This window comes from Hemiscyllium ocellatum, chromosome 2, assembly GCF_020745735.1.
Source record: "Hemiscyllium ocellatum isolate sHemOce1 chromosome 2, sHemOce1.pat.X.cur, whole genome shotgun sequence".
Taxonomy (NCBI): domain Eukaryota; kingdom Metazoa; phylum Chordata; class Chondrichthyes; order Orectolobiformes; family Hemiscylliidae; genus Hemiscyllium; species Hemiscyllium ocellatum.
In genome coordinates, this window is record NC_083402.1 from 143,946,381 (window position 1) to 143,963,437 (window position 17,057).

General features: G+C 45.5%; 1 protein-coding gene across 1 annotated transcript; it reads left to right on the forward strand.

Moving 5' to 3' along the window:
• Positions 1–727: 727 nt before the first annotated feature.
• Positions 728–8,288, forward strand: LOC132825656 (doublesex- and mab-3-related transcription factor A1-like). Its single transcript, XM_060841030.1, has 2 exons — positions 728–1,813; positions 5,905–8,288. Exons 1-2 carry the CDS (start codon positions 1,285–1,287, stop codon positions 6,735–6,737), a joined length of 1,362 nt encoding a protein of 453 aa, XP_060697013.1. The 5' UTR covers positions 728–1,284; the 3' UTR covers positions 6,738–8,288.
• The last annotated feature ends 8,769 nt before the right edge of the window (positions 8,289–17,057 follow it).

The window sequence follows — 17,057 nt, forward strand, 5'->3', positions numbered from 1 at the left end:
TTATTCTAATGAAAAATTAAACAAAAATAAAGCAAAAAAAACTGCGGATGCCGAAAAACTAATTTTATTCTGTCTGTTTTTTCTAAAATAAACTAACACAAAAAAGGACTGTCTACAAAACGAGTCATTTGTAGATGTATTTATTCAAACCAGTTAATCTGGCAGATGTACAAACGGTTTAGGCTGGAATTTAACGTGTTTTTGGGAAGAAAAGTAAAATGAAAATGCCTCGTGAAACGTCTAAAGGAACAGAATACAGTATTGAGGAATTTCGATAACCCTTTCCACTCTTGTTCAGAAACAGCCCAAGTTCGAACATAACACTGACATAGGTTAGATTTGAAGAGCGAATTCTGATTATGGCTTGCTGACTATTTCAAATGTCTGGTTCTCCAAGTTGAGTTACAGATATTTTCCCTGCTCGGTGATATTGTTACACAGCTTTGGAGTAGGTGGGACTGGAAGCCAGGCCCCCTATCTCAGAGGGAGGGACAGAGTGCTACAAGAGCCCCTCATGTGGAGGTGGATCATGAGAGTCTGCGAGGGGTCAGTTCGCTTTGCTGTTGGGCAAGGACCAGTCAATGTAGAATAGAGTGAGTTTCCATTGGTGCAGAACTCCAGCCAATAGGGGAGCTCTCCCACCCTGTCCCCGCCCTCCCCGAGTGTGATTGACAGCCAGCTGGGGGCGGGGGCTAAGTCCACATGTCAGTCATCTATTTATCTTTTGCAACGTCTGCACCGGGACAGAGACCGGGCGAGATTATCAGGAGTAGAGTCGCTGGAAAAGCACTGCAGGTCAGGCAGCATCCCAGAAGCAGGAGGGCGGACGTTTCGGGCAGAAACCTTCCACCAGGAGTCCAGAACTCAGGAGTAGTCGCATTTCGCAAGTGCAAACTCAGAGCGCTTTTCCTCCGCATTTGTAGCCACAGCGTGTGCATGTGCCAAAAAAAAGGAGATCTCACTTGAAGTCAGGTTTGCTGTCATCCAAACAATTTTGGTTTCAGTAGAAAAGTCCTGCTGATGGTTTGCAGCATGTCACATCTCCAGTGAGCCGGGGAGGTGCTGGCTGTTGATTGACCCTCCATGAGGGTGCAGTAATTTGCAAATCCCTGCCTTTGGTGCATCTTGTGGCACGACCATGTTTGTTGCTATTTTGTTGTGAGACCAGCTGTAAAACAACAAGCACACACAGAAAAAAAAGTCACCTCTAATTAATCATTATAAGTAAGATTGCTCCTTGGCTGGTTTATTTTATTTTTTTGTTGTTGTTTGGTGGGGTGGGGGATGGATGGCAGAACGTCCCTGGCCTCTGCCCCGCTCCCGGGCTCCTGCCTGCAGCCTAACCCCGCGGCTGTGCCCATCTCCGTCGGTGGCGGCACGGGCGGCGGTTCCCCCTTGCTCCGGCCGCCGGCGTTGCTCTTGCGGGCGGCCGCCGCCGCAGCCGCCGCCGCCTCGGCCGCCGAGCGCTACCCCCGGACCCCGAAGTGCGCCCGCTGCCGCAACCACGGCGTGGTGTCGGCGCTGAAGGGCCACAAGCGCTTCTGCCGCTGGAGGGACTGCCTGTGCGCCAAGTGCATGCTGATCGCCGAGAGGCAGAGGGTCATGGCAGCGCAGGTCGCCCTCCGGCGCCAGCAAGCCCAGGAGGAGAACGAAGCCAGGGAGCTCCAGTTCATGTACGCCGGCGGAGGGGCGGCCGAAGCCGGCCTGGCTATGGCAGCGGCCGCCGCGGCCGCCAACAGCATCATCCCGGGATCGAGAGCCGTCTCGGCGCCCTACGAGATCTTCGGAGCCGACTATCACAAGCAGAAGGAAGGTGAGGGCGCGCCGCACTTGCCGGAGGCAGAAGCCGCTGGAAAAACTTGGCGGGTCCGTGCAGAGAGAAATCAAGAGCCGTTCCAATGACCTTCCCTCAGAACTGAGGGCTAAACCCCCTCACCGTGATAACAAAACGGGGAACAACAAAACAAAACCGCAGAAATTGCTGCAGAAACTCAGTATCTGTGGGGCAGACAAACTCTTCTGAGGAAGGGTCATCTATCCTGAAATGTTAACTCTGATTCCTCTGCACAGATGCTGCCAGAAGCGCTGAATTTTCCCAGCAATTTGATGTTTCTAAATGTCGACTGTTCTCTGTCTCCATCGATGCAGCCAGACCCGCTGAATTTTCCCAGCTATATCTGCTTTTGTTCAATGTTCAATAGTGCCAGGTTTCTGCTATAATTCGACTTCATTCCCACCCCCCCAATCAAAATTATTTGAAACATTATTGAACGGTTGTAAATTTATTGTTTGTGTTTAGTGGATCGAGTACTCCGGGTCAGCCTGGAATATTCAATAACTTTCCGCTTAATGGGTTAACATCTCAAATCACTCATTTCAAATCATGCACTAACAGAACTCGACTGTTTTCAGTGTCATGATGGGCCATTTTAAGTTATCAGTTTTAAAATAGACTGCGTGTAATTTTACCCCATTTAAAAATGTGCGCTCTTGTTGGTTTTCTCCGGGTCGAAATTGCTGTTTGGAAAACAGTGGTCAATCTTCTTGATTTTAAAAAAAAACTCTCGCTTAGCAGTTGTTTCTGAGCCCAACACATTATCTAAATATTCGAGTCAGTATCTGATCATCCTTTCAACAGTAGCATGTTCATTATCTCAATAGCCAACTCCGTGATAAGGTCTGAACGTTGTCAACAAACAAGTGGGGAATAAGCCCTTTCACCTCACTGCACTCCAGGATAATAAATGAGGACTTGCGTGAGGCTTAAATGCAAACTTTATGTGGAGACTATTTACAAAGAAAACAAAGTTGCAGTTTCTGCTTGACCATATTTTCCTGATGTGGGTCAAATTGTACAGTCCGAGCAGCTGAAACGTGAAATGATACAAGTTTGAGTCAAATGTCCACTCTACTCCACTTCTCCAAATAAATAATGAACAGGTTGAAGTAATTTGAAATAAAAGGCTGATTTACAAATACCAGGAAAGCTTCCAGTTAATCTGGGAATTACTCTGTTTTCCTTTGTAGTGACACCATTCCTTGTTACTGTTGCAATTTTCCAATAAGGGGAGGAATCGAACAGCGATTGGACAATGGGCTGTTGATTCTGATCTTATTTAAGCCACCCTCAAAAATGATCTGACTTTGATTTATTTATACATCTCAGTTGTCAATAGCCTATTGGGAAATGAGCGAGGATCTAAAACATTCTTCAAGTAATTGTATTCAGCCAATTCGCAAATGTGTCCCAAAATGTGACTCTAGACTGGTACTAAAAAGAGAAAATACTGTGATATGTGGAGAGAGGTGTTCTGATCAATGACCATTCGTAAGAAAGGTTACCGGGTGGGGTTTAAACTGTCTAGACTGCACCACTTTAAGCGAGACTGTGGATTTTAGCTTCTAATGGGTTGTGGTTTGTTTGCTTTAGCGAAAGTATAACCTATTAAATGTTTTTCTGTTATTGCGACTTGATCGTGACATTAACTAACAGGAGATGCCAAGTCGGGCGGGTAAAGGGACATTTTTATGAATTACATTAAACGAATGTATTGGACCCGTCCAAACTTGTTTTAAATGAATGTCTTCAAGCTGGGAATAATGCAGACCAGAAAAGTAGTGAGATCGACATTACAGTTTATTGAGATCACCGTCAAGCCAATTTACTGTGGACAAATGTTTGGGTGTTTGCGAACATGAGAAGGATTTTTCCTCAACCTCGGGAACTTGTGTTGAAAGGCAGCAATCCAATCCACAAAAAATATATTTTTTAAAATTCTCATTCATTTCAAAGTGTGTATATGTTGTGGCGGCGAGAGGTGGGTTGGCCTTTGATATGACACATCGTTTCATACATAAGTGAGGTAAATGAGGGAATATCAACAAAATGTAGAATTTGCTTCCCTGTTAGGGTAATATTTTATACTAAACTATTGATTGTTTTTGTAAGTAAAAAATGAGGTCTGCAGATGCTGGAGATCACAGCTGCAAATGTGTTGCTGGTCAAAGCACAGCAGGCCAGGCAGCATCTCAGGAACAGAGAATTCGACGTTTCGAGCATGAGCCCTTCATCAGGATGAAGGGCTCATGCTCGAAACGTCGAATTCTCTGTTCCTGAGATGCTGCCTGGCCTGCTGTGCTTTGACCAGCAACACATTTGCAGTATTGATTGTTTTTGTACATCCTATACTGAAGATCACTAACAGACCCTAACGAATTCAGTTCTTTTTCGGATACGTTAACGCAAAATAAAATTTTAACTATGGGGTGGAATGATTTGCAACCAGATTCCAAAAGTTAAAAATAAGTATCCTTGACTGTTCAAAAGCTTGAATGTTCTGTAGAATTTACAAGAATAGAGTCGCGAATGAGCTTCGAGATAGTCGAATATATTGGAGGGGGGGGGGGTGGGATCCCGAAAATGGGCTGTCTCTCAGTAAGCTGAGCCCTGGCTTGCTGATAAGGGACCAGGTATAGTTCACAAAAGCAGAAATGGCTGCTGACGAAACAAGCAGGTCCACTTAACACACTGCAGCTAAAGGCAGACATTTTATCCAGCACTCCAACCAAAACGACAGATTGATTGCAATTTGCAAACATTGCCAGCATCTGGGGAACTGAGTGGTAAAACGTTATCACACGCACACCCAAAACAATAAGATGCCCCTGGGAGAACCCCAGAATTCCTCTGAAAACATACCGAACCTATGATAAAATGTTAACGTTTCGGGTTCAGTTCCGAGATGGGGGGGTCACCGGACTCGAAACGTTATGTTTCTCTTCACAGATGCTGCCAGACCTGCTGAGCTTTTCCAGCAACTTCTGTTTTTGTTTCTGATTTACAGCATCCGCAGTTGTTTCGGTTTTTATTTAGAGTATTATATAACACACGATGAATTCCTGGCCTGGGGAAAGACTGATCTGAAGCCTTCCTTTGTATTGGGCCAAGCTGGAGATTTACTGGCTTTAATGTGGATTTTAGATCTTATGTGACGTACTTTAAAAAGGGGGGAATTTTCGTTCAACGACGTTTAAATGAAAACACATTCGCAAGATAGTGTTTCAAATGAAATTATAAAGGGCATTGATAGGCTGAATAGTCAAGCTGTTTTCCCCAAGGTAGGAGAGTCCAAAGCTATAGAGGGCACAGGTTTAAGGTGAGGGGGGAAAGATTTGAAGGGGACCCAAGGGGCAACTTTTTCATCAGGGGGTGGTGTGTGTATGGAATGAGCTGCTGGAGCAAATAGTGGGGGCTGGTACAATGACAAAGTTTAAAAAAACATTTGAATTGTTTTACGAATATGCAGGGTTTGGAGAGATACCAAATGCTGGCAAATGGGACTAGATTAGTTTAAGATTTCTGGTCGATGAAGGCTCCGTTTCTGTGCTGTACAATTCTACGACTCGTTTAGCATCAAAAACTGTCGTAAATAATTTGAATTTGAGAGAAAGTTTAAAGAAAAAAAAATTATCGTTTTAATTCACGCAAATCTACCGAGCAGCAAAACTACCCTCTTGGGCATAACCGAACATTTTATATTGAAACACACACAGAAAATGCTGGAGAAACTCGGCTGGTCTGTGTAGAGCGAAAACAATTAACATTTTGAGGTCCAGTGACCCGTCTTCAGAAATGTGACATGATTTTGTTTTTGTGATTTGCATCGATTCTAAGATAGTAGAAACCTGTCAATGATAACACCGAGGTGAATCAATCCATGGGATTTAACAGGAGAATTTCACTCGGAACAAGAATCGTGCAGTGCCGTGTTAAATTATAAACTTTTGTCATAGTTGTTTTCTTGATCTTTGTGTGTAATATATCTATTTGCAAAGCAAGTAATGTTTTCGTCGATCATTTTAAGTTCCTGTGCCCAGTCTAAACGTGTCTTGTTTTTATTCTAGGCCAGAAAAGTCCCAAGTACGAACTATTTTACAACGGTTTGGTGAGCCGCTCGGTCCTTCAGGCCGCGTCCTCTCTTGGGACAGAGGCGGAGGGCTCAGACACCAATGGAAAGCAGAAGGGGAGCGCCGAAGCAGGGGAGACCGAGCCGGGCCGGCTCTCCCCGTCCCCGGACCCTCCATCGGAAGGCGTCGACAGCCCTCGCTCAGTGACTCCGTCGGACGTGGAGTCGGGCAACGAGTGTGAGAAACCCAAGGAGCTGGCGAAGGTGATGGCCGCTCTCCCGGGCTCCTCGGCCAACCACAGGGCACCCATTGACATCTTAACCAAGATCTTCCCCAGCCACAAGCGGGACAAGCTGGAGTGTATCCTGACAGACTGCAGGGGAGACGTGGTGCAGGCCATCGAGCAGGTGCTCAATGGGAAGGAGCAGAAGGGACAAGGCAAGGACGTGGCGTGCCCCGGGCCCGAGCCCGCGGAGCTCCAGCGACCCCCGCACTTCACCCTGGCTGGGCTCTCTGGCGGATCCCTGGGCACCAAATCCGCATTCTCTCCGCTGCAATCGAGCGCAGTGTTCGGGGGACCCGCCAATCTGTACGGCTTGAACCCCAGACTGGGCGTGAATCCACTCCGGCTGGCGTACTCAAGCCCAGGCCGGGGGCTCCCCACCTTTATGTCCCCTTATGTCACTTCTGGCCTGATGCCGACTCTCCCATTTCGCCCACACATGGACTACTCCTTCCCGGGAATCGTTAGAGACCTTCCATACTTCCAGAACAAAGAGGCACTCTGTTCCAGTGGACTGTACTCTCGAATCAATCCAGAAAAACAATGAGCGACTCCGTGAGACAACTGAACGTGAGGCACAGCAGGGAAACTTGGAGTGTGCAAAATAAACGGTGCTTCAATGATTACGGACCGATTTAGTTTCACTTTGCCACAAAACTGTTCCACGGATCCAACTGAAAATCAACGTGGTCACTTTGGTTTCAAATATGTCGCGGCTAATAGCATTGTACTGAACAGATTGGAAAATGCAGCGTTGGCTGAAGCTGGTAATGAGGAACCCAGGCTGAGCCGTGGCCCGTTTCGCTGAGAGTTTAGTGAACAGGCCAGAGAATGTAATTTCCCTTTGCCATGGTGAACAGCGTTTCTGAAAGGCAGCCTGGGAGGGGAGACGCCTAGGATACAGAAGTGGACTTTACCATGTTGCTTGCAACTGTTTGTTTTGGGGGGTGAAGGGGGGAGGGTAAGTGAGATGGAAAATCGGACCAAGTCCAGTAATTGAAGAGACGCTTTCAGTTTTTGCTCTAACTGCTGACTGCATGGCCCTGCACCTGGTGCACTAGGTTAAAATATTTAGTCACACTTATACATTAAAAAGACGAAGTGCAGTTGAAAAGAAACAGCAGATTTGTCCATCAGGTGATGTGTGATCAGTTAGCTGGCTGTATTTAATAGACTGATCGCACTCTGGTTTGAATGTTTAACACGGATTAGCAGTACCACTCGCTCTAGTGGTCTCACATGGCTTTTTAATCATGTATTGTCACATTGCATAATAAATATAGCTTCAAACAAAGTACTCTCAAAGAACTGCGGATGCTGTAACTCAGACACAAGAACAGAACTTGCTGGAAAAGCTCAGCAAGTCTGGTAGCGTCTGTGCAGAGGAATCAGAGTTAATGTTTCAGGTCGAGGTCGAGTTTTCATTTCCCAAGTCAATCGCTGCTCCCCATGGTGCGCATGGGGAGCAGCGATTGACTCAAACCTACCTGTTCGAAGTGTGTCCAGCAACACCAACAAATCAACAAGTGCCTTATTTCGAGTTAGTTAAAGGGGTCGGGGGAGTGGGGGGCGGGTTGGGGAAGGAGAGTGAAAGCTAAAATCTTTCCGGGTTTTCCCAACTTTCCGGGAAATTCCTATGGAGTCAGGAAAAACACACACACACACTGACAAACGACGTACTTCATCCAACAACTACAACCCAGAGAGGACCACTGCTGGGGACTGGACAATTACGCTGCCTGAGGGAACAGGCAAAGGAGAGTCGGTGTATTTTTTGACAAATTGAAAATAAAATCACCCTGACAATGCATTGCCGCGAGACTTAGTTGAATGAAATATAAAAATCCCGAAGACTTTCTGAGGAAAGGCCCTAACATTTTAGCACTGCGAGCTATCTGTCCACACACTGGACGGAGAAAGGCTGAGCGGTAATTGACCCTAAAAAGATGGACATTTACAGCAGGTAGTTCACTGGCTGAGATTGTGTTACTGTTAGTCGGGATATTTTTGTATACTAATGTTCAGAGTTAAGTGCTATTGATAACAGATCTCTTATTGTTGTAAACAAGATGAAAAAAATAAATCCATTAAAAGTAAACCGGCTTTAATTTTCGTCTTCGTTACGATAAAGGACGGAAAGTGTTTGCACTTTTTTTGTTTTAAATCTGTTCAATGGGCACTCCCTACACAATATAAACAATAATGGTTATTTGTGAGGAGATTCAATAATAAAACAATGGAATAGGCTTATATAAACATTCAATAAAATTAATTTTAACCACACCATAAAATATTTTGATTTTACAATGCCATAATTAGATTAGATTCACTACAGTGTGGAAACAGGCCCTTCGGCCCAACAAGTCCACACCGACCCTCCGAAGAGTAACCCACCCAGACCCATTTCCCTCTGACTAATGTATCTGACAGTGTGGGCAATTTAGCCTGGCCAATTCGCCTGACCTTGGGACTGTGGGGGGAAACTCACTCAGACACGGGGAGAATGTGCAAACATCAGAATCGAACCTCGGACCCTAATGCTGTAAGGCAGCAGTGCTAACCACTGAGCCACCGTGCTGCCTATTTCAGTTATATCGCACTGTAAATTTTTGCTATAAATTCTGTGTCTTACAATCTTATATTCCGCAACCACCTGATGAAGGAGTAGCGCTCTGAGAGCTAGTGCTTTCAGAGCGCTAGTGTTGGAATATAACCTGGTGTTGTGGTAATGGTGTGACAGATGCCAAAATTGTGGATTATTTAAAAAAAACACTGGCCATATAGTATCATCTTCTGGGGAGGGGGGGGGACCTCTCAAATTTCAAATCTAATGTTGATCTTGTTTTATGCGCACCTTCTTTGCAACTGTAACTCAGTATTCCTCGCTCTGTTCAATCACCCTATGTATGTTATGCCTATACTGCACGTAAAACAAAGCTTTTCACTCTACCTAGCTACATGTGACAATAATAAATCAAATCAAACCTCACTTGCCAATGTCATAAATAGTTATGGCCAATTTAAAAAAAATGTTCCTGTGTTCATTTTAATTGTAGGAAAAATAGCTTTCAATAGGAACGACTGCATTTTTCTGACTGACCTCAACACACCAAAGTGATTTACAATCATCCGCCAAGTGTAGTCACGATTGTAGGAACAGGATGCAACCAACTGCACTACAATAATGACGAGAAAATCTGATTGCTCTGAATAATAGATAAATATTGTCTAGGTCCACCGCTACAACAAAGGGTAATCTGCAAAATAGGGCCATTGGATCTTTTACATTCAGTTGGGAGGGCAGATGAGACCTCCCCATTTCAATGGACAATAGCCATTTAACACAGCATCATTCCCTCAGTAAGGTGCTGGGATGATAACCAGGATTATGTACTTATGTCTCTGTGGTCAAGTGATGTTGCTCACTGACTTACATATAATTTATTCATTAAGAAGTCACATCAGGAAATGGAGCAATATTGGAAAATACGGTAGCTAATCTTCACTAATCATTTTGATCTGAGATCGGCTTTTCAATCATCTAAAGGAATTTCATAAAGAAGAATTCTCCTGACATTCTTAATAAAAATAGAAAATATTGGAAATGCACAGGCAGAATGAATGGGTGGCACAGTGGCTCAGTGGTTAGCAGTGCTGCCTCATTGCACCAGGGACCCAGGTTTGATTCCACCCTCCGGCAACTGTGTAGAGTTTACACATTCTCCTGCGTCGGCCTGGGTTTCCTCCAGGTGCTCTGGTTTCCTCCCACAGGTTAGGTGGATCAGCCATGCAAAAGTGTCCATGGATTGTGTAGGCTAGGTGGATTAGCCATGAGAAATGTGGTGCTACAGGGGTGGGGTGGGGCGGTAAGTCTGGTGGGATGCTGTTCTGAGGATCATAGTGAACTAGATAGTTATAAAGGCCTGCTTCCACATTGTAGGGATTCTTTGAACAAAATAGTCTTTGTTGTTTGTCAGAAGACCTCTTACATTGTTTATATTAGCAGAAACACTTGCAACAATCTGTGAAAACTAGATTTATTGTGACCTTTAGCATCACAGGAACAAGAATAATCCAATTAACCCTAAACCCTATTCTGCCATCCAATAGATTACTGATTAATCCAAATCTTAACTCCATGTATTACATTAGTTATTTTTTTTTAAATGCCAAATAAAAGTCATTCATTTGCAGTTTAGAATTTCTTTGTGATTTACCAAATGTCCACAATTATAGGCGAGACAGTTTCAGATTTATTATGAAGTGTTTCATGACATCACCCCATTGCATGACTCTAATTTCAAGGTTATCCCTCATTATTTTAATCTTCCTTCCAAGAGAAAGTCATTTTTTCTCCATCTGTGCCAATAAATTCTGAAATCATCTGAAACATTTCAATTACATCACCCTTTAGCTTGTGCTAATAGGGTGGAGACTGAAGAAAGATTTGTGCATCTAAAGGGAAAAGTCAAAACAACAGAAGAGTTGTAAAAACAATCTGGTAAAAACAAGCAAATGGGGACAGGTAGGTCCAATGAATAACTGCGCATCAGCGAGTAAGGTCCATGCAGAGAACCATAGGAAAAGAAATAAAATTGAAGGGTCTTTATCTATTTGTATGAAATACCACAGTATGAGACAGGCAGTAATGGTATAAATCGGTTAGATGGTTTAGACCTAATTGCCATTACAGAGAAATGGTTACATGGGACTGGAATAAACAGCAAGGGCACATTCCCTGCTCTCTAGTCTAAATATTAGAGATGACCCTGCCTCTGCTTTTTTTTATTCCTCATCAACTTGTCCAGAAATGTTATGACACATCCCTGGAACAGGTGGGAATTTTAAAAAATTGTTTGCGGGTCTTGGGTGTCACTGACTGGCCAGCACTGATAGCCCATCCCTATTTGCCCTTGAGAAGGTGGTGGTGAGCTGTCTTCTTGAATCGCTGCAGTACACTTACTGTGGGTTGACCTACAATGCCGATAAGGAGGGAATTCCAGGATTTTGACCCAATGCCTGTGAGGAACAGGGGTATATTTCCAAGTCAGGGTGGTGTGTGGATTGGAGGGGAACTTAGAGGTGGTGGTGTTCCCAAGTGCCTGCTGCCCTTGTCCTTCCAGATGGAAGTGGTCGTGGGTTTGGAAGGTGCTGTCTCAGGATCTTTGGTGAATCTCTGCAGTGCATCTTGTAGATAGTAGCCACTGCTTCTGCTAAGCGCTGGTGGTGGAGGGATTGAATGTTTGTAGATGTGGTGACAATCAAGTGGGTTGCTTTGTTCTGGAAGGTGTCAAGCTTCATGAGTGTTTTTGGAGCTGTACCCATCCAGGCAAGTGGGGAGTATTCCATCACACATCTGACTTGTGCCTTGTAGATAGTGGACACACTCTGGGATGTCAGGAGGTGAGTTATTCACTGTAGCAAGTTTCCCTAGTCTCTGACCTGCTCTTGTAGCCACTGTGTTTATGTGGTGAGTCCAGTTGAGTTTCTGGTCAATGGTAACCCCAAGGATGTTGACAGTGATGGTTTTAGCGATGGTAATACAACTGAATGTCAAGGGGTAGTACTTAGAGTGTCTATAATTGGTGATGGTCATTGTCTGGCATTTATGGATGTGTTACTTGACACTTGTCAGCGCAAGCCTGGATATTGTCCATTTCTTGTTGCATTTGAGCACGGGCTGCTTCAGCATCTGAGCAGTCGCAAATGGTGCTGAATTCCATCTCATGGAGGTGCTGGCCAATCAAAGGCTGACAACTCTGCACACTGGCAACACCCCAAGGAGTGACGGCCACTGCTGCTGCAGTTGACAGGTGAAGGGAGTGATGTTCTAAATATTCAGGTCATGTCCAAGATTATATCAGTGTGAAATTTTCAAATATATGCCATTCTATCTCCCAATGAATTTACACACAAATACTTTTGATATTATTAAAGGTGAAAGAAATTGAAATATTGATTGAAAATCTTCCAATTGTTAGAAGTAAAATGTTTCCATTTGTATTTTTTAAATTACAGCAAAGGATCACGAGAAGTTAAACATGTGACCTAATTACAAGTCAGAATGAAAAAAAGATGTAAAGTTGAAAGGATATTGCAAACCAGGAGTAAATTTAGAAGAAGTTTTGTTTTATGAAACTCGTCATAAATGTGAAATTGTTCACAGTGCTATTGTGTTAGCTCAATGCGAAGCAGATTTGATATACAATAGTACAAGGCCAATACAATAATCTGGAGTCAAGGAACAAATCTAATTCTGAGGATGTGATGTCACCTTCAGAGTACTTTTTTTTTGTACAGAGCTAAGCTTTTCTTTGGCTACAGATTAATTCCATTCAAGCTCAAAACAACATTTTAAAAGTTAACTTTGAATCAGTTAAGAAGGAGGTAGGCTATGAGAGTTCACATTCACAGCCTTTCTTTATTAGAACGCATGGGAGGCACAATGTGTAACATAACTCTGCTCTGGTTAACTAGTCAAACACTGTATTTTGAGGCTGAATTTACACTGCAGTCTTACGGTACTCCAATTGGCGTGAGTTAATTCACGGAAAAAACTTTAGTGCATTCCATGGTATGGTACAATTGGTACTTTAACCTGTTGAGCCCACACAGCTGTTTTCCAATGACATAAGAGTTGCAGTTCAAAAACAATCTTAGGTATTGGGCTCACATATTGTATCCTTAGTAACTGGAAACAGTTCAACTCAACAGGGATCAGGGAGATGGGAAAGAGCTGTTGGAAGAAAATTCAATCAATGAGCAAACGACGGTGGAAGTTACAATCTGAGGAGGAGATTACCAAGAATTAGTGGAAAAGTCAGTGGGATATTAAGGGTAACAAACCCTGCTGTCACCAATCATCTGAAGGTCAGCTCCCTTTGTTTTGAAAGGATACTGTTATATCTCTGTTGTGTGTTTTTGGCCTTCAGGTTTGGACTCTGAGCTGAATCTGCCAGGTATCTGGCTATGGTTTCCAAGTTAGGTTTTCACCATGACTAGATTGTTGGGCATGTTTGGTAAGAACAGAAGCAGAATAGTAATGAAATTGGGCTGTCAATAAGGAGTTTAACAAACAGTAATTCGAATGATGCAGATCTCTGCTGCCTACTGAGAATCCTGCCGTGCTGTTTGTGAGAGATGAACTGACACGATCTCCATATTGAGATGGGCTTCACCAGATGTTTTGTCCCACTTTGCTTACACATTTCACCAAGGCCCACCCAGATTCCTGAACATTTCCATCCAAAGTTCTCAGGACAGGCACCCTGTCTACAGCTTGGACCAGGTTGCCTACCAGGGCTGATGGCTTGTCATCAGCATGCTTCAGTTGGAGCCTACTGGCATGTCTCCAACATCTCTCATTGGATTTTATTTTAAGGCTAATATAGACAGATATTTGGACAGTGAAGGTATTAAGGGTTATGGTGAGCAGATGAGTAAGTGGAGCAGAATCCACAAAAAGATCAGCCATGATTTTATTGAATGGTGGAGCAGGTTCCAGGGGCCACTCAGACTAGCCCTGCTCCTAGTTCTTATATTCTTACACATGCCTTGCCTTGCAGTGCCAATTACCGCAGTTACCAAAACACAGAGCAGGTAGTCCTCAGTCAAGGGCGCATGCATCTTGCCATATGCATTGTGCCACATCAGTCTTGCCTTTGGCAGCAGTCACAGAGTCATAGAGTCATAGAGATATACAGCATGGAAACAGACCCTTCAGTCCAACCCATCCATGACGACCAGATATCCCAACCCAATCTATTCCCACCTGCCAGCACCTGGCCCATATCACTCCAAGCCCTTCCTATTCATATACCCATCCAAATGCCTTTTAAACGTTGTAATTGTACCAGCCTCCACCACTTCCTCTGGCAGCTCATTCCATACATGTACCACCTTCTGCGTGAAAAAGATGCCCCATAGGTCTCTTTCATATCTTTCCCTCTCACCCCAACCCTGTGCCCTCTAGTTCTGGACTCCCCCAAAAGCACTGGACCTGCAGCAAGCTGTCAACCTTTTTTGTAACATCTGAGAGGAGTAGTCCTCAATTTTATCAGTCAGGGAAACCAGGGACAGTTAGACAAGGGCATTCATCCACACCAGCCAAGGGCTTTGGCCACAATCGGGTGAGATTGTATCGGGAACCTATGCCACTTAACTTCAGGGAGTGTGTCCTTTATTCTTTGTCTTCATGGGAACCAATCTGGGTATTCTTTGGGTGGTCACTGGCATGTTGAGCCTGGACGATGCTGCAGGGAATCGGCAGAGGACTGCTCATTGGCAGTTTCCATTGTGAAGTGAATGGAAAGTGTGTGCACAAAGGAAGGCAACAGCCCCCATATTGTTGGAATATTGCATGCAATTCTGGTCTCCTTTCTATCGGAATGATGTTGTGAAACTTGGAAGGTTCAGAAAAAAATTACAAGGACGTTGCCAGGGTTGGAAGATTAGAGCTATAGGGAGAGGTTATGGCTGTTTTCCCTGGAATGTCGGAGGCTGAGGGGGTGACCTTATAGAGATTTATAAAATCATGAGAAGCATAGATAGGATAAAGAGACAAAATCTCTTCCCCAGGGTGAGGGAGCCTAGAACAAGAGGCATAAGTTTAGGGTGAGAGGGGAAAGATGTAAAAGAGACCAAAGGAGCAACATTTTCTCGCAGAGGTGGTATGTGTATGGAATGAGCTGCCAGAGGAAGTACAACTGCAACATTTAAAAGGAACCTGGATAGGTATATGAATAGGAAGAGTTTGGAGGGAAATGGGCCAGGTGCTGTCAGGTACTAGATTAGGTTGCGATATCTGTTCGGCATGGATGAGTTGGACCAAAGGGTCTGTTTCTGTGCTGTACATCTCTACGACTCTAAAGAGTTCCACCTGGACCTAAAGTTCCAAGGGTCAGAGGAGAGACAGGCAGAGTGGAGGTGGAGGGCTCAGCCATATTTGCAGTATTCTGAAAGGAAAGTGTAGAGGGGTCAGTGTGCTGTTCCACTTCCAGCTTTGTGCCTGCTGGCAATGTCTTATCGCTTGTGAGGATGGAGCACCTGAATTAGGGGTGAAGGATCCTGCCCTAGTGTTGTGTGCCTTTGATCCTGAGGACAATGGAGTATGGGCCTAGGTGTGTCTCCAATATCCTCTGAGGGCACTGGGCCTGAATCTCGATGGCAGCTGGCAACCTTTCCATCAAGTAAAAAATGAGGTCTGCAGATGCTGGAGATCACAGATGCAAATGTGTTGCTGGTCAAAGCACAGCAGGCCAGGCAGCATCTCAGGAATAGAGAATTCGACGTTTCGAGCATAAGCCCTTCATCAGGAATAAGAGAGAGAGCCAAGCAGGCTAAGATAAAACGTAGGGAGGAGGGACTAGGGGGAGGGGGGGGGGGGGGGGGCGATGGAGGTGGGATAGGTGGAAGGAGGTCAAGGTGAGGGTGATAGGCCAGAGTGGGGTGGGGGCGGAGAGGTCAGGAAGAGGATTGCAGGTTAGGAGGGCGGTGCTGAGTTGAGGGAACCGACTGAGACAAGGTGGGGGGAGGGGAAATGAGGAAACTGGAGAAATCTGAATTCATACCTTGTGGTTGGAGGGTTCCCAGGCGGAAGATGAGGCGCTCCTCCTCCAGCCGTCGTGTTGTTGTGTTCTTTTGGAGGAGTCCAAGGACCTGCATGTCCTCGGTGGAGTGGGAGGGAGAGTTAAAGTGTTGAGCCACGGGTGATTGGGTTGGTTGGTTCGGGCGGCCCGGAGGTGTTCTCTGAAGCGTTCCGCAAGTAAGCGGCCTGTCTCACCAATATAGAGGAGGCCACATCGGGTGCAGCGGATGCAATAGATGATGTGTGTGGAGGTACAGGTGAACTTGTGGCGGATATGGAAGGATCCCTTGGGGCCTTGGAGGGAAGTGAGTGTGGAGGTGTGGGCGCAAGTTTTACATTTCCTGCGGTTGCAGGGGAAGGTGCCGGGGGTGGAGGTTGGGTTGGTGGGGGGTGTGGATCTGACGAGGGAGTCACGAAGGGAGTGGTCCTTGCGGAACGCTGATAGGGGAGGGGAGGGAAATATATCCTTGGTGGTGGGGTCCGTTTGGAGGTGGCGGAAATGACGGCGGATGATACGTTGTATGCGGAGGTTGGTGGGGTGGTAGGTGAGAACCAGTGGGGTTCTGTCTTGGTGGCGGTTGGAGGAGCGGGGCTCAAGGGCGGAGGAGCGGGAAGTGGAGGAGATGCGGTGGAGGACCATAGATTCCCCCCAGATGTGATCGACGATGCCCTCTACCGCATCTCCCCCCCCCCTCCCCCTAGTCCCTCCTCCCTACCTTTTATCTTAGCCTGCTTGGCTCTCTCTCTTATTCCTGATGAAGGGCTTATGCTCGAAACGTCGAATTCTCTATTCCTGAGATGCTGCCTGGCCTGCTGTGCTTTGACCAGCAACACATTTGCAACCTTTCTAGCAAGGCAGACAGACAGTCACTGCACTGCTGCAGCTTTCGGGAGCAGCTCTTTGGGGAATTTCTCACACACACCCTGTCTGCCGGTCCTGCTCCTCCCCGTGATTGCACATGACAGGCCTCAGGGCTGACACTGCGGGCTCTTCTCCTGCCTGGCACTGAGCAGGTGCCTGGTGTCTTTGACAGTCCTCCCAGTGCCAATGGACTGGGGTGTTTCTCCTTCACCCAGGTGCAGAGTTGTCACTGTGGGGTTCTCACCAGGCAATTATCCCACACTCTGTGCATTTATGGACCTCAGTGTGGTGTCAAGGTACAGGAGGCCACAGCCTTACTGATGTTTCCTTCGATGCCTTGGTACTGAATTTGAATTGAATTAAATTTATTGTCACGTGTACCAAGGCACAGTGAAAAGCTTTGTCTTGTGAGCAATACA

Excerpts from the sequence above, each read along its gene's own strand:
- LOC132825656 (XM_060841030.1), top strand. The coding sequence starts at position 1,285 with ATGGATGGCAGAACGTCCCTGGCCTCTGCCCCGCTCCCGGGCTCCTGC. Across the intron at positions 1,814-5,904 it reads CTATCACAAGCAGAAGGAAG|GCCAGAAAAGTCCCAAGTAC; the intron begins GTGAGGGCGCGC and ends TTTTTATTCTAG.